The sequence below is a fragment of the Sylvia atricapilla genome, chromosome 22 (genome assembly GCF_009819655.1).
Source record: "Sylvia atricapilla isolate bSylAtr1 chromosome 22, bSylAtr1.pri, whole genome shotgun sequence".
Classification (NCBI taxonomy): domain Eukaryota; kingdom Metazoa; phylum Chordata; class Aves; order Passeriformes; family Sylviidae; genus Sylvia; species Sylvia atricapilla.
Window position 1 is genome coordinate 1,751,266 of NC_089161.1, and position 26,225 is coordinate 1,777,490.

Below are 26,225 nucleotides of genomic sequence, written 5' to 3' on the forward strand. Positions count from 1 at the left end.
AAGGGCCCCGGGAAGGGCCCCGGGAAAGGAGCCGGGAAGGGCCCCGGGAAAGGACCCGGGAAGGGCTCCGGGAAAGGACCCGGGAAGGGCCACGGGAAAGGACCCGGGAAAGGACCCGGGAAGGGCCCCGAGGCTGCTCGGCCCGGGCAGAGCGGAGTGCTCGTGTATGGAAGGGTGAAGGCGCAACGTGGAGGTTGTGCCGCCTCAGCCCGAGTTTTCGGCCATATATTTTAACAATAATAATAATAATAATAATAAAATAATAATAATAGTAATAAAGAAGATGTGGAGGTGTTGGCGCTCAGAGGAGGGTAGTGGAGGAGAAGCTTTATGAGCAGCTTGTTCAGCCTGGAGGAGGCTGAGGGGAGACCTCATTGCAATCAATGTACGACTTCGTGAGGGGATGGACTTCGTGGTCCTCAGCCCGAGTTTTTTTGACAGAAATATTAATATTAATAATAATAATAGTAATAATAATAAAGATATGGAGGTGTTGGCGCTCAGAGGAGGGCAGTGGAGGAGAAGCTTTATGAGGAGCTTGTTCAGACTGGAGGGGCCTGAGGGGAGACCTCATTGCAATGAATGTACGACTTCGTGAGAGGATGGACTTCGTGGGCCTCAGCCCGAGTTTTCGTCCATAAATTTTAATAATAATAATTAAATATATATATATACAGAGGTGTGTGCTCAGAGGAGGGTAGTGGAGGAGAAGCTTTATGAGGAGCTTTCATCAGATTTCATCACATAAAGGGCGATGAGGCCTCAAGCGCGCCCGAACGCAGAACAACCCCAGCGCGAATCCCTGAATCTTGCTGCCTTTTGTGGAATTAAAAAAACCCACAACTCGTCAGAAAAGCAGGTTTTTAGGACAAATCTCCCTGTGTCTGGCACTAGATGGCGGCCGAATGTCATCCAGGCATTCGGGGGAAGCGTGGGGACGGCCGCAGGATTGAGTCATCCCGAGGAAACAAAGTCATTCCACATCCCGGGTTATCCCAGCCCGGACCGTGCCCGGGGGATCCGCAGCCGACACAGCGACAGCAGATGGTGCTGTGAGGATTCATCATGGAATTCTGCGTTCTCTCACGCTTTTACTGCAAACGGCACGAATTAGAGCGGCCAAACGTCGGGTTTATTTGTGTACCCACCCGACTGGTGAAATAGCAGAAGGACTGGTTTCAGAATTGTTTTCTCGCCATACGCGTTAAAATTATCACACTGCTTCTTGCTGAGCCCGGCTCAATTCCATTTTTCTCTGAGGTTTTTGTCATATTTTCCCTTTTCCATCTCATAATGCTTTTATACTTTGCTCTCCTTGCACTATTTCAATGGCAGGAGGTGATAATGGAGCAGGAGAAATACAGGAGATAAACCAGGACATCAAAGGAACAAATCTATTCCCCAGCCCAGCTGAACTTCACTAGTGAGGCAGGACTCTCTCCTCAGTGCTTCCTAAAAATATTTTCTGCCCTCCTATTGATTTTTTTTCCCTTTGTGCTTTCTGAGTAATTTTTTTCTCCATTATCACCACAGCATTTCCAGCAGAGCCTTTTCCTGACATTCAGCACCTGCTCCCACAACCACCATTCTCCTCTCCTCCCTCCATGTAAAGCCTCTCCCTCTCTCTAGTATTTTCCATTAAAAATAAAACTTTTCTCACTCCTCCCTCAACTTTAACAAAGAAATCTTTCCCCTTTCCTCATGCAGTCCTTTTGTCACCCAGCATTTCCCACCTAAACGTGTCCCCTCAGCAGCTTCTTGCCCCTGCCTGCAAAAATTTCATTCCTTGGGTCTCCTCTCAACCATTCCTATGCCTGTCCATCATCTTAATTCTTATTCTGCAAATAATAAGATCTGGGATTATCAGAGATGCAGTGATCAGACCTGTGCTGAAGCAACACCATTCTCAGGGTGGATTTGCTCAGGTTAAAACTGCCAAAAACCCCATCCAAGCATCCCCTGCTGTAATTCCAAAGCTTTCACCAGGAATGTGACTGTTACCTGCCCACCTTTCCTTTGGAACACGCTGGTAAAACACAGCAGCAGTTTGCAGCCTTGTAAAACTGAAACTCCAGGTCTCCATGGAAGCAAAAATCCCAGCTTTTGCCTGTGAATAAAGCCAGGCAGCCTGTTTACATCCCACAAAAAAAAAAAAAAATAAATCATATTGCAATTAAGAGAGAGTCTTTGCCTCAGGCACAGACTGCTTCCTCCAGAAGACTCAAAGCTGGGGTCAAGCTGGGCTTTGAGCTGCTCACATTTAAGCAATTGTTTTCCTCACATTTAGCAAAGGGCAAGGAAAAACCAGCCTGTTAAGGTGCAGATCATTCTCCATTTTAACTCCTGGATGTGGCCTGCTATTTGTACTGGAAATGACTGGATAAATGCAGGATAATAAACACCTGAGAAGGCACCACATGGATTTTTCATAGCAGGTACTTGTATAGTAACATGGAGAATGTGTAGTTGCCTTAGGAGCTATTTCCACTTTTTCCCAAAGAGGCTTCTCAGCAGTTATAAATCAGCTTTCTGCCACTTCTTTATTGCTGCCTGGACAGGCCAGGATGGATTAGCACTCCACAAGCTGCTCTGCACGTTTTGGGAATTGCTGCAAAGACTGGAGAAAGCTTTAACTCTGCAGTCTCCCTAAGGCTTGTGGCAGCTGAATTTTCCCTTTTATTATCACAAGAAATGTCTACATTCATGGGAGAGGAAATTTCTATAGTGATAGAAGGAAAAAAAAATCCAAGTTATCAATGGGTCAACAGATATTTTGCTTAATGTGACACAAAATCAAATAGGAAATACTCTTGACTTTCTCTTCCACACATCCTGATGTGTTCAATTAAAGCTTAATCCACTGAAAATGAATGAGAATCTGAGATATTGTTTCCCACATCTCATTTATAAAGCATGGGAAAAGGAAAAAAATAGGAAAAAAATCCTTAAGAAAATTGCAGATTTTCTTTTGTCAGGATTTATATTCTTCTTCTACCCTCTGCCCAGGATGCTGTTGCAATGCAATCCCCAGAGAGTGAGGACTAAAAATGTGAAATGACTACAAAAACATCTCTTTAGCATCTTCTAGGTGCTGTTTCAGCAGGTCACTGTATCCATTATTACCTGCAGAGGTGTCTCACTGAAGACAGCCACGTTCAAAGCTGTAAATTAAATTTTCCTTTCCTCAGACTTACATCAGTGTTATCACCTAAATTACCCAGTCATCTACAGTCCAAACCTCTAGTAAATAAAATTGAGCCTTCAGGGAATAAATCTCTTATTTTCCCAATAAATGTCATAATTTTACAGTAGGCAATGGAATATTATTATGACCAGTTTGGGCAGACTTACTTTGAGTCAAGCAAGATCTTGAACCATTAAATATTGATGAAATTATCATTTCTTTTCATTATCCTCTTAATTTATTCAGTTCAATGCCAAGGTGATACAAGGCTCATTGTTTATACAGCTGGTTTTCACATCTGGCAATTCATGACAAGATGAGGAACAGAACAGGGACATTGCTTGACAAAAGGTGACAGAGATGTACAAAATCAGTGGCACTCCAACGGTCCTGTGCTGAAGTGGCTACAGCAAAGGCTGACTTGAAACCTTTAAAAGACCAAAATTAGTCTCAATGTTCCTAAAAATCACCTTTTCTTCCAGCAGTCGATCTCCTTAGGGATAAAACCCCAAACATGATGGCAGCAATGAGTTGTTCAATCGAGGGAATCAACACAACAACATTCAACTGGAGGCAGCTGCAGTGAGAATGGGAACACAGCAGGAGTAACAAAGAAAAAGGTGTTTCTGCCCCATGAAACGCAGACCTTCAGTTCCTCAGCCACTTCCAAGTTCTCCAAGGGATTATTATGTTCAGGACAAATACTGTGTATCATTAAGGATCCCACACACTTCCTATATTTACCCTCTACCACCAAGTTTAAACTTCACAAACGACTTTCACAAGGAAAAGCAAGCAGGTCGTTCACCGGTGCTAAACATTTACACAAACAGATCACACGTGAACCTGACGTGTTTTAACAGCAATAATCCCTTTACAGCAGAGCCTTTCCCCTACTTTTATTTTATTTTATTTTTTTTGCTTTAGGTGCACAGTTCCTAAGTGATAATAAATTAATTTTTTTGTGTGTTACAGCAGTCAACTACATACAAACAACACGTACTAAAAACTACCTCACTAAATACCTCTCTGAAGGTAACTACTTTGTATAGATTAAATTTCAAGTAATGATCATCAGCCCAAGTTGGTTTTTCTTTTTTTTTTTTTTTTTTTAAAGAAAACAATCAGACAAACCAACAATTCCACTAATTCCAGAGACAAGACCACGAGGGAGATAACGCTTAACCTACGAGGACTAGGGGGAACACCAATAGAAATGGGACAAATTCTCAGCACTAAGGCACAATAGAATCAGTACTAGAGTATGGCTAAAACCTTACTTTACTACAGCATCAAGTGAGGAGTTAAGGGGGAGTGTTCCTACGCTCAAAAACACTCGGCTACAACATCAGTGAGTTCTGTGGTCAAGAAGCTTCTACCTTAGTGCAGCTGCATTGCTAAAGGAGGGGATTTCAGGGCCAAGGGAGGGTGCTCGCTTATATCTTATAATTAAAGGTTGGTTCCTACTTGCTCGACCAAATGGGAGTTTTCTTACCCAGTTCATCCCTCTACCTTCACTCTTTGTGAAACTATGACACAGTTCTGATGGGAGAAAAGCAGGTGTTGGATGTTGATGGTCGCTGGGGCTGACCAGAAAACCCTCGACCAGAAAACCCCCTTTGTTTTTGGACAGTGGCCAGTCTAGGCGCCCAAAATCAGTGACCAGCGTAAGGGATGATACAAACCCCACCTAAAACACGAGATTAAGTGGGCTTTGGACCAAACACACACTTAGCTATGGGGTTTGTGGTTCCACCAGTCAGTTCTCCTGAACTTGCAACGGCTTTAGTCCACAGGGAAAAAAAAAAAAAAATCAAGCACGGGTCTAAGACCAAGAGGTTTTAGGCTTAAGATAAGGATGTTCTGGAGAGTCTTTTCAAACAGGCCCTCGGTAGGATCTGCCGCTTGCCCTTAGAAACAGACAATTTCTGGCACTTGTGGGCCTCTGCCACTGTTTTTTGATCCGCTGAGATGCCACCAGTTCGGTCACCACGAGCGGCTCTGGCTGAGCAGCCACCTCAGGAGCAAGATCTCCCAACTCCGCTGGAAACGCGCATCCTGGAAATTCGGGCACGGCGAACGCGACGCTGCCACAACAAGAGTCTGGTAAACCTCTTCCCTCGCTGGAAAGCGCTGGAACGACACCTGCGGGAGCTGCCCGGCTCCAGCCCCGCGCTCCTCGGCGCATCATCACCATCATCACCATCACCATCATCACCATCACCACCATCATCACCATCCCCATCCCCTCCCGCACTACGCGCGGCGCGGAGCGGCGCCCGCTGCCGCGTGTCCTCCGCCCCGGGGGCTCATGAGGTTCTCGGTGATGTAAGCCACGAGCAGGCAGATGAAGACGAGCATCACGCAGATGGATCCCCCCACGGCCGTCATGGCCACGACGATGTCGCGCATGGCCGCGGGCTCCACGCGGAACTCCACGCACTGCGCGGGCGGCGCGGGGCGCGGCGGGGCGTAGCGCGGCTGCAGGCACAGGCGGTACCGCACGCTGCCGTGCGCCTCGGCCAGCAGGTAGTCGCGACACGCGGCTCCCAGCTCCACGCTGTCGCAGGGGAAACGCGTGTAGGTGCCGTCCCACGAGCAGTTGAGCGCGAAGCCGCGCAAAGCGGCGGAAGGGCGCGGAGGCGGCGGCCCCCAGTGCCGCAGCCCCCACTGCAGCAGCACGCTGCCGTTCCGCAGCACGTTGGCCACCAGCGCGCCGCCCGCGGAGCGGTGCGAGCGGCAGCCCCGCGCCGAGCACTGGAAGCCGCGGGCCGGCGGGCGGAAGCACAGCCGCGCCTCCGCGCCATCGCCGCCCACCTTGTAGGGGCACCAGGGCTCGTCGGGGTCGCGGTCGGGCTCGGGGTTGGGGTCGGCGGCGCCGAGGCAAAGCAAGGCGAGCAGAGGAGGCAGCAGGCTGGGCGTGCCGGGCATGCCGCATGGAGGCCGGCGGAGCGCGGGGCGAGCGCGGGGCTCCGCAGCCGCCGCGGGGCCGCCGATGGAGAGGCGGTGCCGCCGTTAACTCTCGCCGGGCTGCGGAGCACCCGCCCGCTGCGGCCGCTGGTGGCCGCCCGGCCGCGGCTCTCGGGGCTGCGACAGGAGAACGGAGCGCGGAGAGCCCGCGGGGGCGGGTACGGGGGGAGCGGGACCCCGAAAGGGTCATCGCAAAGGGGCGCTGAGAGCCCGCAAAGGGGGCACGGGGGGGATTGAGACCCCTAAAGGGTCAGCACAAGGGGATGCTGAGACCCCTAAAGGGTCAGCACAAGGGGAGGCTGAGACCCCAAAAGGGTCAGCACAAGGGGATGCTGAGAGCCTGCGGGGGCGGCACGGGGGATGCTGAGACCCCTAAAGGGTCAGCACAAGGGGATGCTGAGAGCCCAAAAGGGTCAGCACAAGGGGATGCTGAGACCCCGAAAGGGTCAGCATAAGGGGATGCTGAGACCCCAAAAGGGTCAGCATAAGGGGATGCTGAGAGCCCAAAAGGGTCAGCACAAGGGGAGGCTGAGAGCCCGCGGGGGCGGGTACGGGGGGATCGAGACCCCAAAAGGGTCGGTACAAAGGGGCGCTGAGACCCCGCAAAGGTGGCACGGGACATGCTGAGACCCCAAAAAGGTCAGCATAAAGGGGCGCTGAGACCCCAAAAGGGTCGGCACAAGGGGATGCTGAGACCCCGCAAAGGCGACACGGGGGGATTGAGACCCCAAAAGGGTCGGTACAAAGGGGCGCTGAGAGCCCGCGGGGGCGGCACGGGGGATGCTGAGACCCCAAAAGGGTCGGCACAAGGGGATGCTGAGACCTCGTAAAGACGGCACAGGGGATGCTGAGCCCGCGGGGGCGGGTACTGGGGGGGGGGGGGGGGGTTGAGACCCCGCAAAACCGGCACAGGGGGTGCTGAGACCCTGCAAAGGCCGGCACGGGAGGTGCTGAGACCCCACAGGGGTTGCTACAGGGATGCTCTGACCCCACGAAGGTTGGTACAGGGATGCTCAGACCCCGCAGGGGTTGGTACAGGGATGCTCAGAACCCCCAGGAGTTGATAAAGGGATGCTCAGACCCCACGAAGGTTGGTACAGGGATGCTGGGACCCCACGAAGGTTGGTACAGGGATGCTCAGACCCCAAAATGGTTGACACAGGGATGCTCAGACCCCCCAAGGGTCAGCACAGGGGATGTGCAGCCCCCGCTGTCCCCCTCTCGGGCTCTGCAGTGCCCACCGGGGTCATGTCCCCCAGGGCTTGGGGTGCTGCTCAGCCCTGTCTTGGTCGAATTACAGACTTCATTCCACACCAAACAATTTTTTTTTTTTTTTAAATTCGTCCATGTTTTTTGATCTGGTTTTACACAGGATCACGTTTTAATTTTTATAGCAGAACATAAGCATTTTGTCTATATTAAACCTGTAAAAATACAGCAACTCTCATGGTTAAAACCCCCCAGAAATGTGCCCGTGGAGGTGCCTCGGTCCCGGGGGCTGACACCAGCAGGGCTGCAGTCCATGGCAGGGCTGGGGAAGGTGACAGAGCTCCTCTCCAGCTGATGCCAACCTCGTTGGGAGAAACGGAGCTCACACGGATTTTATTTCATTTTTTGAAAAGGCGATAACCGCACACCCAGGCTGCTTTAACCTCTTGGCTTTGGGAATTTAAATCAACTCGGCGAGGATGTAATAAAGACACGGGACCCTCCCAGGAGGTCAGCTGAGAGCGGGGATAACTCTGGGTCTTAGTGCACACCCTGAGACAGGAGGAACAAGGCTATTCCTCTTCCTGCTTTCCCCCAAATGCCATTTCCTCCCTCTGCAGCAGGAGCATCCCTCCATCCATCCCTGGATCCGGAGCCAGCAGCTGATTCTGCAGCACAGGAGGAGACAGCAGTGCTCCATCACACCGTCCTTTATGTTCTCTGAACGACCTTGAGAGAGGTGCACGAGAGTATTGACCTGTCTAAATGTGGAAAGAAAAGAGCTCAATGAAATAATAATAAAAATACAGGCTTAAACAGCGTTTGGAGGTGCTTCGAGCTGTTAAATTGGTAAAAGTTGCTTTAAGTCCTTTTCTTTTCTGAGGAGCAGGGGGGGGGGGAAAAGCAACGTTTCTTTTTGTTTGTTTTGATCAGGTTTCTCAAAGAGTTGTGTTCCAGATTTTGTAGCAAAACATAAGCACTTGTCTATATTTAACTTGTAAAATAGAATAATTACCATTTTCTTTTGTTTAAAACCCTCAGAAATGCGCTGTAGTTCTTCACTGTGTTACCTATTTAGAAACACGCTGCAGTTCACTGTGTGTGTTTTCTTTAAAAACAAAATCGGAATTCTGCAAGTTGAAAATACAACAAGAATAAGATCCTGAGGCCGTTTTTTTATTTCATAGTCTGAACAAAACCAAACCCAAATCATCCCTGGAAGGTGATGCTTGCATATACCCAAAGTGTAATTCGCAGCAGGGTGGAATTTGTTTAAACAATTTTGCTTCTTGATGCACTGAACATGAATGGTCTGACACCAGGACACCTTTTCCTGTTGGAAAGACTGGATTTTTCAAGTGTATGGCTCCTAAGGAAATCTTGGATTTACCAATATCCAGCATTGCCAGCCATTTCCACATCTAGTTTTTCCCCAGATTTAATGGGGGTGTCTGCTGGCCTATGGAAAGTTGCCAGAAATCTCTTTTGATACCAAAAGGGATCAATGGGAATCAATTAATAAACGGGATCAGAATAGAAAAGGAAAACTGAAGGTGCAGTTATGGCTTGAAAACACTCAGATACTGGAGCAGGAAGAGGTGCTGTGCTGCTGAAGGCACTTCTTGGGAAATTTTTCTGTGGAGTTCCAGCCAGGATGCAAAAACTGGAGATCTGACTGTACTTCCTGAGAAATGGGAGCATGTTCAGGAAGAGGCTGCAGCCAAACCGAGCAAGATTTTCCTCCTTCACACTCTGTGTCCTTCTCCTAACGGTGATGAAGAGCAGATTGTTCTCCAGAGCTGTCATCATTTCCATGTCCAGGGAAGAGATCTGGCACCAACCTCTGTGGCTGCTTGTGATTAACAACTCTGACTTGTGGTGGGAGCTCCAAGGCTCTGGAGTGTGCTGCAGCGAGGGGAAATGGTTGGCACAGCAGTGAAGGCCTTGAACCCATAAAAAAAAAAAAATTATAACACTGCAAGTTAACTCCACCTTCTGCACTATTTTTGGTCTTGCACTGTTGTCTGAGCAAAACCCCAAATTATTCCTGCCAGAGCCCAGCAGACTCACATGCCTTGGCTTGGTCAGCCTGCCCGTGCTGGCTTCCTGTCAGTCTTTTGTCTCATGGTTTATTCTCTCAGCAATCCATCTCTTTCCTGAGCCCTTGTTCTGAGCGCCAAAACCCAGCCTGGCCTTTTCATGGCACCTGCTGTTGAGGCCAAACCCTGTGATCTGCTCTGAGCTGTGAGGCCCCAGCAGCATCTCAAACCCAGCAGCATCTCGGATTGCTTTCCAGCCCTCCAGACAGACCCAGCACCGCAGGCTTTTGGCTTTTCTGCTTCTCCTCCGCTGGGTTTATTGTCTCTTCTTACAGGAAACAGTGAACACGTATTAAATCTTGCTGTGGGCCAGGCAATGAAGCACTGACAACCTACAGCTCACAATTTATGCAACACTCTGCTAATTTTAGTCTCAGATACGACCAGGGCAGACAATCCCCAGGGCAGAGACGTTTGCTCTCAGCTGAGGGCAGCACATGACATATGGTTCCTAAAGCATCCTCCAAGCTGGGAGCTTTGCATTCAGGCCTGAGTTGCTTCAGTTCCCTCCAAGTCATAACTTTGAGGATTACTCACCCTAGACATGCAAAGGCTGAGAATCTGCCTCTTGATTTCGATTATCCTGCAGCCTGAATCAGTGAGCAGCCTCACTCACCCCCACTGGGCTTCTATTTGCAGAGCTTGATTCACTTCCAGTGAGGGCTGAACCTGACTGTGCCAGGCTGAGGGAGAGCTGGGCTGAACACGGCTGGGACATGGAATTTTGGCACTGGGGCCGTGGGCTGGGTGCTCAGGGGTGCTGCTCTGACCTGGGAACGGGAGGCAGCTTGGATCAGGATGCTCTGAGAGCAGCAGCTCTGCAGCCTCAGCTGATCTGCTGTCAGCGTGCTCTTCACAGAGGAGCAGCCTCGCAGCACAGCAGGGCTGGCAAGAGAAAGCACCAACGCAGCTTTAACCATCTCAGGGCGTTTTGGATAGCTTAAACCCCACCAGAGTTGTGTAGTGAGCTCCTTACTGGACTCCACCAGCAGCTTTGGCACTTGGCTAAAAGATAATTTCCTAAAATTGTCTCTTTCCTTATTCTGCTCCGCTCTACGCCAGAGCTGGGCTCACCCAGCTGATTGTGCTGGTAAGAAACGCCAGCAGAATCAAAACAAAGAACCAAAAAAGTCCTATGAAATGGAAATTTCAAGCTCCATTACAACCAGCGGAAGAAAAAAAAAAAACTAATCAATGCTGTCAGAATGAAAAAAGGCTGAGCTCGTTGGGAAATAAACATTGTTTTCCCCAGTGTCTGAAAGTGCTTGCAAAATATGCCACAAACAAGGGATTTAAAAGAGCTCAGCTAATTCAAATGGAGAACAAAGATCCTCGGATTTATTGTTTTTTTTTTTCTTTCCAGGTGATGACATTCAGCCACAAGCTGCTTTTGATGACTGAGGTCCCAGGGTTTGGGATTTCCAACGTGGTGATGAGGAAGCAGGAGAACAGCTCAGGCACAGGGCAGGGAATGGGACAGCTTAAAACAGGTTCTGGGCTTGGAGATCTCATGATTAAGCCCATTCTCCTTTCATTTTAAACTCCAGCTTCTTTCTTTGTTCCTTCTTTGTCCCTGAGGTCAGGTAAGATTTTTTTTTTGGAGTACCACAGGATTCAATCTACTGCATCAACAATACCCAGCTTGCTGATTAAAACCTGTCTAGAAAAAGCAAAATTCACCTTAGCTCCCTGTCAGATGTTGGGAGACTGGAAATAAGCCAAACAGGTTGGAACTGCATTAATTGAGCTGCAAATATTCCTTTTTTTCCCCATTTCTTGGTGTGGCTGTCCCTGTCCCCATGGGGACAGAGCCTCTCTGAGCTCAGGCCAGCCCTCACCTGGATGCACAGCATTCCTTGGGGACACTCTGAGCCCAGCAGGACTGTCACAGCTCAAAGGCAAGGCAAGGAGAGCTCTGCAAGGATCTGCTCCAAGCCTCTGGAAGGGTCTCTGAACCAGGAATGGAGTGCAGGTGTTCACATCCACACACACACACACGCCACTGGCTGTGGTTGGTGCAGCTCCAGACAAAGAGCAGGAAATTTCCTCTGATTCCCTCCCCACTCTACTCAGAGAGGAGCGAAGGCTGTGCTAAAGAAACACTACTGAGCAAAATAATTTATGAAGACAGATTCCTTTGTATTAGAGATCAGTCCAGTGATTGCAGGGAGCAGCTCAGGCACCCGTCCTCTGCCCAGGGGGTTAAAAAACACCCCCCAAAACCAACCTAAAAACCCCTCTCCAGAAGGGGATGTGAAAAACGAGAGGGTGAAGAACACGGGAAATCCAAAAGTGCTTCTAAGGAAAGCAGCAGGATCAGATCATTCCCAGCCTGAGAGATCTCCCACTCGCCTGGGGAGGCAGCAGTGGCCCCACACAGAGATGGAATTCTGGTCTGCAACCCCCCTGCAAGGGCCTGCAGAGATTTCCCTCCTCCTGCCTTCGTTCTGGGCAGTGTTTAATTGAGGAGCCAGTTCCCAGGAGGAGTTCCCATCCCCTCATTCCTGGTGTGTCTCCTTTTTCCTTCAGCAGCTCTCAGAAGTAGTCATCCTTCTTGCCACCAGCTCCCTGCATTCCTGCACGGTCTTTCTGCTCTTGGACAAGCTCCAGGTCATCGTTGTCATCCACCTCCCCTCCATGATCCTCCTGAGGACACAGGGAACAGGCAGGAAGGGAAAAAAATCAGCAAAAAGGAAAGGCTGGAAAAGGAGACCCTAAACCACAGCACGTCACACTGTCCCCAAGAACTGCTCCACCAAACCAGCCCAGCTTTGGAAACCTGGGAAACCAGGCAAGAACCCAGGACCTTTAGGTGCCACTGGCAGGACACTGAGGTGTTGCCATCATCAGCCAAGGAGTTTGAAGCACGTTTAATATTCTGGCAGCACAATGCAACTCTGACATCTCAACCCATTGCCTCTGCATGAGGAGCAGAGTGAGGGGCAGATACAAAAGGTATTTTACACCCACCACATTTAAAACTGTGTCACAAACCCCACCCAGGACATGCAGCAGCCAGCACAGCCTCCAGGGATGATGTCAGCTCCAACCATCCACTGCAGACACCTACAAGAGGCCTGGATTCCCTCAGGGAAAGGAGACCTGACACCAGCTCTGCTCTGCCAACTCCTGATTTCCCCACTCCCTTCATTCCCAGTGGGCAGCCCAAACCCTCAGCTGGGGAAACTGCAGGAAAAACCCCTCAGGAGCCACTCACAAAGGGCAGGGAGAGAATGAATGAGACTGGAAGAGGATTCATTTCTATCTCAGGGAGCCAGAAGGTACCAGGGTGATCCTCTTTAGATCATGCTTGAGAAACATTGGTCTGGCCTTGCTGCACTGGCACAGCCTGGGATTCCTTCTGAGATTCCTCCTGGGATTCCTCCTGGGATCCCTCCTGGGATTCCTCCTGTAATTTCTCCTCTAATTCCTCCTGTAATATCTCCTATAATTCCTCCTCTAATTCCTCCTATGATCCCTCCTGTGATTCCTCCTATAATTCCTCCTGTGATTCCTCCAATGATTCCTCCTGTGACTCCTCCTGTGATCCCTCCTGTGATTCCTCCTATGATTCCTCCAATGATTCCTCCTATGATTCCTCCTATAATTCCTCCTATAATTTCTCCTATAATTCCTCCTGTGATCCCTCCTGTGATCCCTCCCAGTTGCTCTTTGGGAAGCATCCCCCAGCTCAGCTGCTGCAGGTGGAAGCAGACAGACAGGAGGACAAAGGCTGCTCTGAACACCTGGAAAAGGGAGCACTGGAGACCTCACTGAGGAGGCAGAGGCAGACCTGGAGCCCCTGCTCACATCTGGCTCCCTAAAATCTGAGTCCTCCCCAGCTGCCAACACGCCCAGGTGACACCACACCAGAGAGGGAAAGAGGAAGAACCTTGGTGTCGTACAATTTCTTGCTCCTGATCTTCCTGGTATTCCTCCAGTGGGTCTTCCCTGGGCTTGGCAGCTCTGCCAGCATCCTGAAAAACACAGCCAGGCACGGTTGGGAGTGCCCCAGCCTGTTCCATTCGCTGCCAGGGACAACTCCCTGGCTCACAGCCCCAGGACTGAAGTCAGGGCTGGGTCAGGAGTCAGAGGGAGCAGAGGGACAAACAGGCAACACAAACTCCATTTGTTTTGTTTCCATCCAGTCACTTTTCCCACCTGCTGGCAGCTCCTTCCACTTGGAGAGGGAGGCCTCTCCTGCAGCAGGGCTGTTGCCTCAAGCCCCAGGACTCTGGAAAACTGAGTTATTTAGGGTAGAGCTTGAGGGAGCACAGCACAGCCAGATCTGAACGCCAGGTATTTATGTCACTAATTCTTTCCACATTTTCACTAATCTCAAGGAGGTGTTGCTCTGCTGGTGCCAGCATCTCTCCCATTTGATTTCATTGGCCTGGATTTCTTTTTTACTTTCTTAATCCCACTATTTATCATGATTTTAGAGCCTGACAGATAAAACACTCCTATTTTTAAAACAAGCAACGTTCAGCTGCATGTCAAAACAAATGAACATTTCCCTGATGCAGAGCCTGGCTTCAGGCAGCAAGAAACACTTTGTGAAGTAAATAGATTCCATCTGCAAGGAGGCAAACAAGGAGGCAGAGCTCTCCCGTGATGTCACTGCTGCCAGGAGCCTCAGACAGAGCTGCACTGAGCAGAACCTGAGCACAGACTCAGATTATTGTCTCTGCTTCTGCTCCCAAGTGCATGAAAAGTCCCAGCCCCTCTGCAGGAACAGCTGGGAGGGAGCCCATCCCTTATTCCACATCTCTCCATCCCTAAAAGGTGTTGCAAGTGCCAGGGGGGACTTCAAAAAGCAGAGAGGATGAGGCCAGAGCAAGCTCTGGATAAAGATAAAAGATAATCTCCTAAACTCTGGCACCTTTGCTCATTCTGCTCCACTCTGTGCCAGAGCTGGACTTGCCCAGCTGATTGTACTGGTGAGAAACACAAGCAGAAATCAAAACAAAGAGCCAGAAGGTCCCATGAAATTAAATTTCAAACTCCATTACAACCAGTGGAAGAAAAAATAGGTTGGTTTTGACCAACCTGCCAAGGAGCTTTCTCCTGCCTGCCACATCCTCGCAGTGAGACTATGAATCCATCCAGGAACCTGATGTTTCCCTTTCAGTCCTGAAGCTCTCTGCCCACCCTTCCCCAGCTTGAGGATCCCTCCCTGGCCCTGCTGGTTGTCCCCAGTCAGTCACCTTTGGTGGCTTCTCCTTGGACTCTTCTTTAACGTTGGGCTCCTTAAACTTCTCCGAGCCTCCCACCTTCTCCTCGAAGTCAGGTCTCTCCAGCTCAGCCTCCTCAAACTCATCCTCACCTTGGTTATTGGGGTCCTGGGCAGGGTCTGCAGCATCATCTGGCATCTGGACAGGAAAAGCCTCTTGTGAGTGAGTAAGTGGCAGGATTTTCCCTCAGGAGGCACAAAGATGCCTTCCCCAGCAAGCAGGAGCATGGGCCTGGAGCACTTGGTTGCACTTCTCCAAGCCTGTTAATATTTGCTAAAAAACCCCAAACCAGTCTTTATTATCCCTCCAGACCCGAGGAGGTTGGAGCTGCACATTGCAGAAACCTCTGGGTAATTATTGACTTATTGGGCTCTTATTCTGAGCCAGAGTTGCATCTGCTCTTATTCAGAGCAGAGCTGCAGGTGAAACGTGGCGGGATGAAAAGCTGACAACTTTTCACAGCCAGGCTGGACAGGGCCTGGAGCACCCTGGGATAGTGGGAGGTGTCCCTGCCCGTGGCTGGGGGTGGGATGAGATGAGGTTCAAGGTCCCTTCCAACCCTTGGAGTGGGTTTGTGATGCTGGGGTTACTCACCAGGGGCTCCTGGACCACAGCCTCTTTCTGTGAGGGCACGTTCTCCTCCCTGTCGATCACTCCTGCATCTGCCAGGGACGGGACAGGGATGGGGACAGGGATGGGGACAGGGATGGGGACAGGGATGGGGACAGGGATGGGGACAGGACAGGGACAGGGGAAAGGGACAGGGGAAAGGGAAAGGGACAGGGACAGGGACAGGGACAGGGACAGGGACAGGGACGGGACAGGGACAGGGACAGGGACAGGGACAGGGACAGGGATGGGGACAGGGGAAAGGGACAGGGACAGGACAGGGGCAGGGGAAAGGGACAGGGACAGGGGAAAGGGACAGGGACAGGGAAAAGGGACAGGGACAGGGATAGGGACAGGAGAGGGGCAGGGACAGGGACAGGGGAAAGGGACAGGACAGGGGAAAGGGACAGGGACAGGGGAAAGGGACAGGGACAGGGACAGGGACAGGACAGGGACAGGGACAGGACAGAAAAAGGACAGGGACAGGGGAAAGGGATAGAGAAAGGGACAGGGATGGGGACAGGGACAGGGAAAGGGACAGGACAGGAATAGGACAGGGACAAGACAGGAATAGGACAGGGCAGGGACAGGGACAGGACAGGGACAGGGACAGGGACAGGGACAGGGACAGGGACAGGGACAGGGACACGGACCGGGACAGGTACAGGGGAAAGGGACAGGGGACAGGACAGGGGAAAGGGACAGGACGGGACAGAGACAGAGACAGTCAGTGGCATCTCCTTTAAGCCACTGCCACCACTTTGGTGTTTTATCTCAGCCTGCCTGGGGCAGCTCAGTAAATGTGCTCAGAGAAACACCCCAAAGGAAACCATTTCCATACCCATTTCCAGCTCCTCCTCATCCACCCTGTCCTTCTCTGCCGCCTCTGCCCCTCTCCTGGCGCTGGGGGGCTGGGGGCTGCCTCTCTGCCCCTTCTGCCCGGCCTTGGGGGCAAACTGAACGTTCTGGGGGTACCCCCGGGCTTGTTCCTCATCCATCTGGGCGTTCACCTTGCTGACGAGCTCCTTCCAGCTGCAAGCAAACAGAACCCCCCCCGGCCTCAGTAAATGTTCCATAAAACTATTTCAGAATGGCAAGAAGAGAAAAAAAAAATATTCCAGCACGTGCAGGAGTTTGGCCTAATTTAATTTTTTTTTTTAAATCAAAACTAGCACCTTGTATTAATTGCTGTGATATCTGCTTGAAAAAGCACATTTGATATGCCACATAGCACGAAATAAAGTCTGCTTTGTAAATAAAATGTATTGTAGAACTCCATTAATGTTATTCCCATGACAGGGACATGCACATAGCAATTCTAAATAGGTTCTTACTCAAACACACACATCTAAGGGCTTAAACATATCAAAGCCACAAGTCCTCTTCATTGCTCCAACTTCATGGAAAAATGAAGATGCTACTAAATTAAAATGAATGCTTCCCAAATACCTCAATAGCCTTGGTCAGGGGCAGCATCAGAAGCAAAGAAAGGATAAAACCCCAGTGACAGGGACTCAAAAATAAGTGAAGCAAAACCTTTTAACCCCAGTAAGTTACAGCAAATTCCAAGCAGGAATTTGACTGCTTGCTCCAGCCTGTCCTCTACACGAGATTTAAAAATCTATTTAAGACATTTCAGTTTTTAATTGCTGGAAAGGACAAGTGGCCTTAACTTTAGAAGGTGTTGAGGCCAGCACAAAAACAAATGAGATTTAAAAATCTATTTAAGACATTTCAGTTTTTAATTGCTGGAAAGGACAAGTGGCTTTAACTTTAGAAGATCTTGAAGCCAGCAGACAAAGAAATGAGATTTAAAATTCTGCTTAAAACATTTCAGTTTTTAATTGCTGGAAAACACAAGTGGCCTTAACTTCAGAAGATATTGAGGCCAGCACAAAAACAAATGAGATTTAAAAATCTATTTAAGACATTTCAGTTTTTAACAGCTGGAAAGGACAAGTGGCTTTAACTTTATAAGCTCTTGAAGCCAGCACACAAACCAATGAGATTTAAAAGTCTGCTTAAGACATTTCAGTTTTTAATTGCTGGAAAGGACAAGTGGCCTTAACTTTAGCATTTTTTTAAGCCAGCACACAAACCCTTCAGTGAGAAAAATCACAACCCAGCCCTCAGCTCAGATTTCCCTTTTATAAAATCCTCCAAATGCAGGTTGGAAGGTGCTGGTCAGAGCCTCGGAGGGCAGCAGCTCCTGGATGTGGGGCCCCTCTGTGCTCTGCTCAGCCCCGTGTTGCTCTTGGCTCTGGCAGGGTTGGGTCCTGTGCTCCTTATCACCAATCTCAGCCCGTGTAAACAGCAGCCTCCAGCTGCTCTGGAATTCCTTGGTGACAGCTCCAGGAAAAGCTGAGCACAGCAGATACCCCAGGATCCCTGCCCTCGCCAAAATCCCTGGCCAAATAAATCAATATTGGCATTTTCTGCCTGGTGTAGGGGCAGGAAGGTGGCTGGGCTCTGCGTGGTGAGGAAAAGTCGTTGTGCCATCAGGCCCTCAGTCACAGCACACCAGCAACAAACTGATGCCTGAGGGTTTCAGCTTTTTTATTTTTCATGTGTTTGTAATGCTGCAGGTCTTTAGTGCAGAACTCTGAACTCCATGTGCAGTGTGAGCTGCTGCGTTCACATTTTGGTTTTATATTTTTTCATCTATTTGTAGTCCTGCTCTTTATTTAATCATTAATTTAATAATTGGTAATTCTTCAGTGCAGAATTCTAAACTCCATGTGCAGTGTGAGCTGCTGTGTTCACGTTTTGGGCAGACACAACAATTCCTCTCCAGGCCTGGGGATCAAGGACACCTCACTGCCTCAGGCCCTGAGAAATGGAAATAAAAATGAGTTTTGGGGCAGCAAACTTGGGGTGAATTCCTTCATTAGCTGAAGCTCTAATTGGAGAATTAACCCCAATCTGCAAACGGACCAAACTTATCAAAGTGTAAAAACCCGTGACCCATTTTTGGGTTGGGCTTCACCTGCCCTAAATGCACCTGAAGGCCCCTCAATAAATATAATTTATTCAATAAATGCAACTGCTTTTTATCATCTTAATTTTGTCTGGTTTTAGGTAGCCCCAAAAAGGCATCACAACCACAACACCCCCTGAGCTGCTCCTGCTGTGTCCCTGCAGATGTGATTTATCACAGCACTTTGGGGTGGCCATTTAAAGAAATAAGCAAAGTCTCTGCCCTGGGAAGGCCACGGGTTAAGTGAACAGCCAAAAATAGAAGAGAAGAAAGGGCAGGAACAGGCTGAGTCTAGAATGAAATCCAGAAGTTTCCTCTACAGATAAAACAGAAATGAAATCCTGTTTGCTCCAATAAACCGACCAGGCACGACCTGCACACACTCAGGGGATAAATAAGTTGAAAGAGGAAGCACTATTTTCAGAGCTCGTTTTTTTGGATTTTGGCCAGGCTCTGATGAATTGCAGCCACAGAAGAGACATTTTCTTCCTTTTGCAGAGCAGAGCAGTCTCCTGCCAGCGCTGCTGAGACAATAAATGTCTGTACAGCATCCACTGGATCCTGAGCCCTGCCCAGACTCCAGGAACTCCACCAACACACCAAAAAAAAAAAAAAAAAGGCTGTTCCTCCAACCATTTTTCCAGCAAACCCACAATAAACCCAAGAATTGGGAGACCTGGGAATGCTCCTTTTGGGCATCTTCACCCCAAACGCTGAGAGCAGAAGAGTTTTGTGTCACCAACCTTTGCATTTGCACCTGCCTGTTCCCTGCTGAGTGGAGGCTGCCTGGCCCTGGAGCTTTTTCTGCTGGAGAAGGTTGTCCTGGCTCAGCCAGGGACAGCCCAGGAGCCTGGCTCTCCTCGTGCCTTTGCACCTGGATGTGCATCATCATCTTCACATCCTGCAGGGGAGACACACGTGGGGCACCTGGCACCTCAAACACCTCCAAAACTGCACAGGTTTATCCCAGATCAAAGAGCAAAAACATCCTGAAGTGCTTCAGATAAAATCTCTGCCCGCCCTGCAGTAGAAAACTCCTCCTTTAATGCAGCCCAAAAAATAAAAAAAAAAAAAAAGGAATAATTCAGATCCTACGTGACCCACGTTTGTCTGGGGTAGGTGAATCTCCAAGAAAAGAGGAACAACAAAACCGCCTCTAAAAATAAAAGAGGAAAACCAAAAACCCCCTCACATTGACGTGACTGTAATTAAAGTCCAGTCATTCAGATGATTGGCTTTAAGGCATTAAAAGCATTGCGTGGTAAAGGTTGATAGGCCAAGAAAAGCTTTTAATGGATTGTAATTAGGAAATAATTTGGCGTCTGATTGTGATGGCGTGAATTATATCACCTGGATTGTCTGAAAATGGAATAAAAGTTTTCAAAATGCCTCTCAGTTGCCCCATCTCTGGGTCAGAGAAGGTATAATTCCACACAGCCACACTGCAATTAGTGTCTTTTTTTAGGGCTTTGCTGTCCACGACTCCCTCTCAGTCACCCCGGAGGCTGGAGGGGCTGCTCTGAGTCACTCTGCAGAACTGGCAGGAGAACCTCTGCCCTGAGCCTGGCCCCACAGACCCCACAGACCCCACAGCGAGCTAACCCTGGTGCCAGCATTGCCCAAAAACCCCACAGACCCCACAGCGAGCTAACCCTGGTGCCAGCACTGCCCAAAAACCCCACAAACCCCACAGTGAGCTAACCCTGGTGCCAGCACTGCCCAAAACCCCACAGTGAGCTAACCCTGGTGCCAGCACTGCCCAAAAACCCCACAGAGCCCACAGTGAGCTAACCCTGGTGCCAGCATTGCCCAAAAACCCCACAGAGCCCACAGTGAGCTAACCCTGGTGCCAGCATTGCCCACAGCCCCACAAATCCCACAGACCCCACAGACCCCATAGCCCCACAGACCCCCAGCCTCTTAAACCCCACAAACCTACAGACCCCACAGACCCCACAGACCCTACAAACCCCACAGATCCCACAAACCCCACAAACCCCACAAACCCCACACACCCCACACACCCCACAAACCCCACACACCCCACACACCCCACAGACCCCCCAGCCCCCCAGCCCCGGGCGCACCGAGCCCCGGGCGCACCGAGCCCCGGGCGCACCGAGCCCCGGGCGCACCGAGCCCCGGGCGCACCGAGCCCCGGCACACGTACGGCGCTGGGCAGGCTGTTCATGGTGCGGCTGAAGCGGGCGCTGTGACCGTCCCCAGCCCGCGGTGGCCACGCTGGCACCGCCTCTGGCAGCCGCTGCGCCCCCCGGGCTGGGCCAGCCGGGCTGGGGGACACCTGTGCCGGGGACCTGGGGACGGGCAGCAGCGACGGGCCCTGGGCTGGCACCTGCTGGGCGCCCGGCTGCGCTGGGGACACGGCGGCACGGAGCTCCTGGCCGGCCTGGGAGAGCTGCGGGGCAGGGAAAAGGACAGCAGCAATGTGTCGGCTCGGTTGGTTTAGTGTGTTGTATTATGTGATGGTCTATGGTATATTATAGATATTATATATGTGTTATATGTCATATATTATATATATAACATATATATGTTATATGCGTTATATGTTATAGGTTATGTTATATGTTTTCTGTTATGTGTTCTATAACATTATATATGTTATATTACATATAATGTCATATGTTATATTATATATAGCATATTATATATTATATATATAACATATATGTGTGTTATATGTGTTATATGTTATAGGTTATGTTATATGTTTTATGTTATGTGTTACATAACATTATATATGTTATATTACAGATAATGTCATATGTTATATTATATATAGCATATTATATATTATATATACAATATAACATATGCAATATATGTTATATTATATACAATATATTTTAATATATTGTATATAATATAATACATAAATATATAATATAAATATATAATATAAATATACAATATATACTATATACTATATACTATGTTATATTATATCTATATCTGTTATATATTATATGTCATATGATATATAATATATCACATATCATGTATTATATGTTATGTGTTATGTATATATTATGCATTATGCAATTTGTATGATGTAGTATATAGTATATATTTTATAAAATTTAAATAATTACATATTCTGTACATAGACATGTACACTCACCATTACCAACCAATCGACTAATAAACTACCAGCCAATTAAATTCAAACACAGTGCCTTCTACCATTCCTATAAACACAAACTATATAAATAAAAATTCAAGTGTTTTACATAAAAAAATCACAAGTATCTTAACCGTCTCTGTACCAACGTTCAGCCCTGGGTTTTCCTGGGAGTACCTGGTGCCTCCCGGGCTGCAGCTGGCTGCTGGCTGGCACCAGGGGCTGCTGCCCCTTCCCTCCTCCTCCTCCTCCTCCTCCTCCTCCTCTCAAGCCTGGCATCTTCTGGAGAGCCTCCTTGAGCTGCCTGAACTCTTCCATCTGGGCCTGAGGGGGGAGAAAGGACACAGAGAAACCTCACACGGGCTTAAACCTCTCCCTGCTGGGAGCTGCCACACCTCATTTGTTTGCCAGAGGTCCGTTTGAATGAAAATATCTATTTTATGCATGTGGAAGTTGGAGAAAATTCGCAACCATCAGCGACAAACCTGGATTTCTGTATTCTCTCTTTGCCAGTCTTGCCTCTTATTTCACTGCTCTTTTACCCTGATTTTTTTCCTGATGCTGCTCAGTGCAGGAGCCGTGGATTAACTCCTGCCTTGGCACAGGGGCTGTGTCCTGCTCTGAGCTGGACCTCCAGGTCACCTCATTTCCTTCCAACAGAGGCATTTCCCCCTGGATGTGCTCATCCCAACGGGGCTGACAAGAATTGGCATAATCCTATTTGATAATCCCAATTTACTTCGCAAGACAAAGGGAAAAATCGATTCTCCTGGGCTGGGTTGGGCAAATGCAAACTCTCTCCTCTGTCTCCTGCAGCTTCTTTCCCTTTCATCTCCAACCCCTGGAAAGTAGGGCTTGAAAAAGCCACTCAGGAAAAGCTCCTCATTTCCACCGTGGTTATTTCTAGGAAATGGAGAGGGGAGACCTTTTCATGTTCTTGCCAGGGCACCTGGAAATGGACCAATTCAGGGACTGGGCAGAGGAGGAAAACTTCCAAGCAGCCAGCAAAGTTTAGCAGGAAATTATTTCCTGAGCAAGCTCTGTTGATTTCAGTTCTTCCCATTGAAATGTGACTTTAAAGTTACCATTAGAAACAAAAGAAACGCAGATAAAACCCTGTCAGCAAAGCAAACATCAAAGGGACAGAGGAAAAGGCAGGCAAGAAGAGTTCCTGGGATATGAATTTGTAGGAAGCTTCCAGTCAGGACAAACCAGATGGATGCAAAACTTGCTTCCATCAATTCAGCATCACCTGGAAGGGTTTGGAATGTGGGGAGACATTCCAGGGTTGGGAATTGAGGGATTTTGTGCAGTAAATCTGTATTTAGGAACAGATTCCAGGCTGGAGAATTTTACAGGGTGGATCTACACTCCCAACACCATTTTAGGCAGCTCAGCACCCTGGAATCCAGCTGGTGACTGGATTTATCATCTAGGGAATATCTGGTGGTTACCTGGGCATTGAGGAGCTGGGAGTGAACCTCCAGGTGGGCCTTCCTCAGGAGTTTGCTCTCTTCTCTGAGTTTAAACACCGTGTCTGCAGCAGAAGAAGAAATCTGCTTAAGAAAGATTTTTTTTTTTTCAAGTGTGGCATCTCCCTTTCTCACCACAAATTTGTCCTGACCTCCCAGATCTCTCCAAGGCCAGGAATTACAATCCTGCTCCCCATTCCTTCCAGCCCTCCCAGGAATTCCTTCTCTCCAGACTCTTAACTTCTTAACTTCCTAACTTAAATTCTCAATTTCCTAACTCCTGCTCTCAGCTCAGGCTCTCGCTGTGTTTGCCACAGGACTCAGAAAATTCGCTTTTTTATATTTCCCTTCTCCCTTGCAGCTGAAGAGAAGGGGAGCAGGGAGCCCCTTCCTGGGAGAACTGGAAGCTTAAGGAAAAAATCCCAAGAACACTTTTCCAGCTCTCCTGAGCCCACAAATTCCCTCCACCTGCACAGAGAAGCTGCTGCTTTATGGTACAAACCAAAAAAAAAACCACCCAAACCCCACGACCCACTTAGAGAAAATAACCATGGGACAGCTCTGTCCTTAGGCACGTTTATTCCTGAGCTTTTAAAGAACAGTTGTGCCTTGCAGCCTCCAGGCTGGAGCTTGAAAAAGCTCTTTTTCAAGCTCTTTGCACACTTTAAGAATAATTGTGTAGCCTCCAATAGAAAGGGAAGGAAAAGGGAAAAGGGAAAAGGGAAAAGGGAAAAGGGAAAAGGGGAAAGGGAAAAGGGAAAGGGAAAGGGAAAGGGAAAAGGAAAAGGGGAAAAGGGAAATGGGAAAGGAGAAAAAGGGAAAAAGGGAAAAAGGGAAAAAGGGAAAAGGGGAAGGGAAAAGGGGAAAAGGGAAAAAGGGAAAGGAGAAGGAGAAGGAGAAGGAGAAGGAGAAGGAGAAGGAAAAGGAAAAGGAAAAGGAAAAGGAAAAGGAAAAGGAAAAGGAAAAGGAAAAGGAAAAGGAAAAGGAAAAGGAAAAGGAAAAGGAAAAGCTGTGTCCCCAAATCCCAGCCTGATTTTGGATCCTGGATCTCTCAGAACATCCCCAGAACAGGAGGCACGGGGGTTTCTCTGCACACACAGTTGCAATATGGGCTGGGCTGGTCTTTGCAGTGGGCTGAATGGCACACACGGGGCTCAAAATTACAGATATTTCTGATTACAGCGTTTCTTTTCTTTATATTCAGCCCTGGGACGACACATTTTGCCCCTGAGGTTGGGGGCTGTGCTCTTGTCTCGCAGTGAGGGTTGACATCAAACCCAGAGTGGAACCCTCATTGAGAGCCAGTCTAACAAAACCCCTCCACTCCCCTCTAACAACATTATTTATTTCAGGAACAGAGACAATCAAATATTTAGGTTTCATTTATTGGTCCTCAATTTTCCCCCTTCTAACCCCAGAAAGCTCATCAGATATTATACTGGGCTTTGTTGAGAGCAGGGAAAAAAAAAACAACCCTCAAACATCCACGAGCAGATTTTGATGTTCCAGACCTCATCAAGTAGGAACAGATGCAAACCTTAAAAACCCCACAATGTAATTAAAAAGCAACTGAATAAACCCCACTCTTTGGGAATGAAAGGGATCAGCATTGCCCACAACACTGGCACTATTAAATTGTGTTTTACAGACCTGCGCCATTAATTACAAAAAGCCTGTTGTTCATTTTGCTCAGATTTTCAGGATTTTTCAGGATTTGCTCCTGCAGCACCACCTGAGGCAGGGCAGATTTTCAGGATTTTTAGGATTTTTAGGATTTGCTCCTGCAGCACCACCTGAGGCAGGGCAGATTTTCAGGATTTTCAGGATTTTTAGGATTTTTAGGATTTGCTCCTGCAGCACCACCTGAGGCAGGGCAGATTTTCAGGATTCTCAGGATTTTTCAGGATTTTCTCCTGCAGCACCACCTGAGGCAGGGCAGATTTTCAGGATTTTCAGGATTTTTCAGGATTTTTCAGGATTTGCTCCTGCAGCACCACCTGAGGCAGGGCAGATTTTCAGGATTTTCAGGATTTTCAGGATTTTTCAGGATTTGCTCCTGCAGCACCACCTGAGGCAGGGCAGATTTTCAGGATTTTCAGGATTTTTAGGATTTGCTCCTGCAGCACCACCTGAGGCAGGGCAGATTTTCAGGATTTTTAGGATTTTTAGGATTTGCTCCTGCAGCACCACCTGAAGCAGGGCAGATTTTCAGGATTTTTCAGGATTTTTCAGGATTTTTCAGGATTTTTCAGGATTTGCTCCTGCAGCACAGCACCACCTGAGGCAGGGCAGATTTTCAGGATTTTCAGGATTTGCTCCTGCAGCACCACCTGAGGCAGGGCAGATTTTCAGGATTTTCAGGATTTTCAGGATTTTTAGGATTTTTAGGATTTGCTCCTGCAGCACCACCTGAGGCAGGGCAGATTTTCAGGATTTTTAGGATTTGCTCCTGCAGCACCACCTGAGGCAGGGCAGATTTTCAGGATTTTCAGGATTTTTAGGATTTGCTCCTGCAGCACCACCTGAGGCAGGGCAGATTTTCAGGATTTTCAGGATTTTTAGGATTTTTAGGATTTGCTCCTGCAGCACCACCTGAGGCAGGGCAGATTTTCAGGATTCTCAGGATTTTCAGGATTTTCTCCTGCAGCACCACCTGAGGCAGGGCAGATTTTCAGGATTCTCAGGACTTTTCAGGATTTTCTCCTGCAGCACCACCTGAGGCAGGGCAGATTTTCAGGATTTTCAGGATTTTTCAGGATTTTTCAGGATTTGCTCCTGCAGCACCACCTGAGGCAGGGCAGATTTTCAGGATTTTTAGGATTTTTAGGATTTGCTCCTGCAGCACCACCTGAGGCAAGGCAGATTTTCAGGATTTTTCAGGATTTGCTCCTGCAGCACCACCTGAGGCAGGGCAGATTTTCAGGATTTTCTGGATTTTTAGGATTTGCTCCTGCAGCACCACCTGAGGCAGGGCAGATTTTCAGGATTTTCAGGATTTTCAGGATTTTTCAGGATTTGCTCCTGCAGCACCACCTGAGGCAGGGCAGATTTTCAGGATTTTCAGGATTTTCAGGATTTTTAGGATTTGCTCCTGCAGCACCACCTGAGGCAGGGCAGATTTTCAGGATTTTTAGGATTTTTAGGATTTGCTCCTGCAGCACCACCTGAAGCAGGGCAGATTTTCAGGATTTTTCAGGATTTTTCAGGATTTTTCAGGATTTTTTCAGGATTTTTCAGGATTTGCTCCTGCAGCACAGCACCACCTGAGGCAGGGCAGATTTTCAGGATTTTTAGGATTTTTAGGATTTGCTCCTGCAGCACCACCTGAG

The 26,225-nt window shown here is 48.7% G+C and overlaps 2 protein-coding genes across 2 annotated transcripts in view; both read right to left on the reverse strand.

The window, feature by feature from the left end:
- Positions 1–4,649: 4,649 nt before the first annotated feature.
- FNDC10 (fibronectin type III domain containing 10) lies at positions 4,650–6,115 on the reverse strand. Its single transcript, XM_066334185.1, has one exon. It carries the CDS (start codon positions 6,113–6,115, stop codon positions 5,441–5,443), a length of 675 nt encoding a protein of 224 aa, XP_066190282.1. The 3' UTR covers positions 4,650–5,440.
- A 5,465-nt stretch (positions 6,116–11,580) lies between these two features.
- Positions 11,581–26,225, reverse strand: part of LOC136370620 (Golgi integral membrane protein 4-like) — a 28,176-nt gene continuing 13,531 nt past the window's right edge. The window contains exons 6-14 of the mRNA XM_066334122.1: positions 22,879–22,961; positions 21,602–21,748; positions 20,453–20,698; positions 19,026–19,183; positions 16,147–16,337; positions 15,291–15,358; positions 14,670–14,834; positions 13,368–13,439; positions 11,581–12,108 (exon numbers count right to left, since the gene is read on the reverse strand). Of these exons, the coding sequence (XP_066190219.1) occupies positions 11,998–12,108; positions 13,368–13,439; positions 14,670–14,834; positions 15,291–15,358; positions 16,147–16,337; positions 19,026–19,183; positions 20,453–20,698; positions 21,602–21,748; positions 22,879–22,961 (1,241 nt within the window). The 3' untranslated portion in view covers positions 11,581–11,997. The remainder of the gene's footprint in view (positions 12,109–13,367; positions 13,440–14,669; positions 14,835–15,290; positions 15,359–16,146; positions 16,338–19,025; positions 19,184–20,452; positions 20,699–21,601; positions 21,749–22,878; positions 22,962–26,225) is intronic.

Bases quoted from the DNA above. Each gene is read 5' to 3' on its own strand.
- FNDC10 (XM_066334185.1), bottom strand. From the start codon at position 6,115: ATGCCCGGCACGCCCAGCCTGCTGCCTCCTCTGCTCGCCTTGCTTTGC.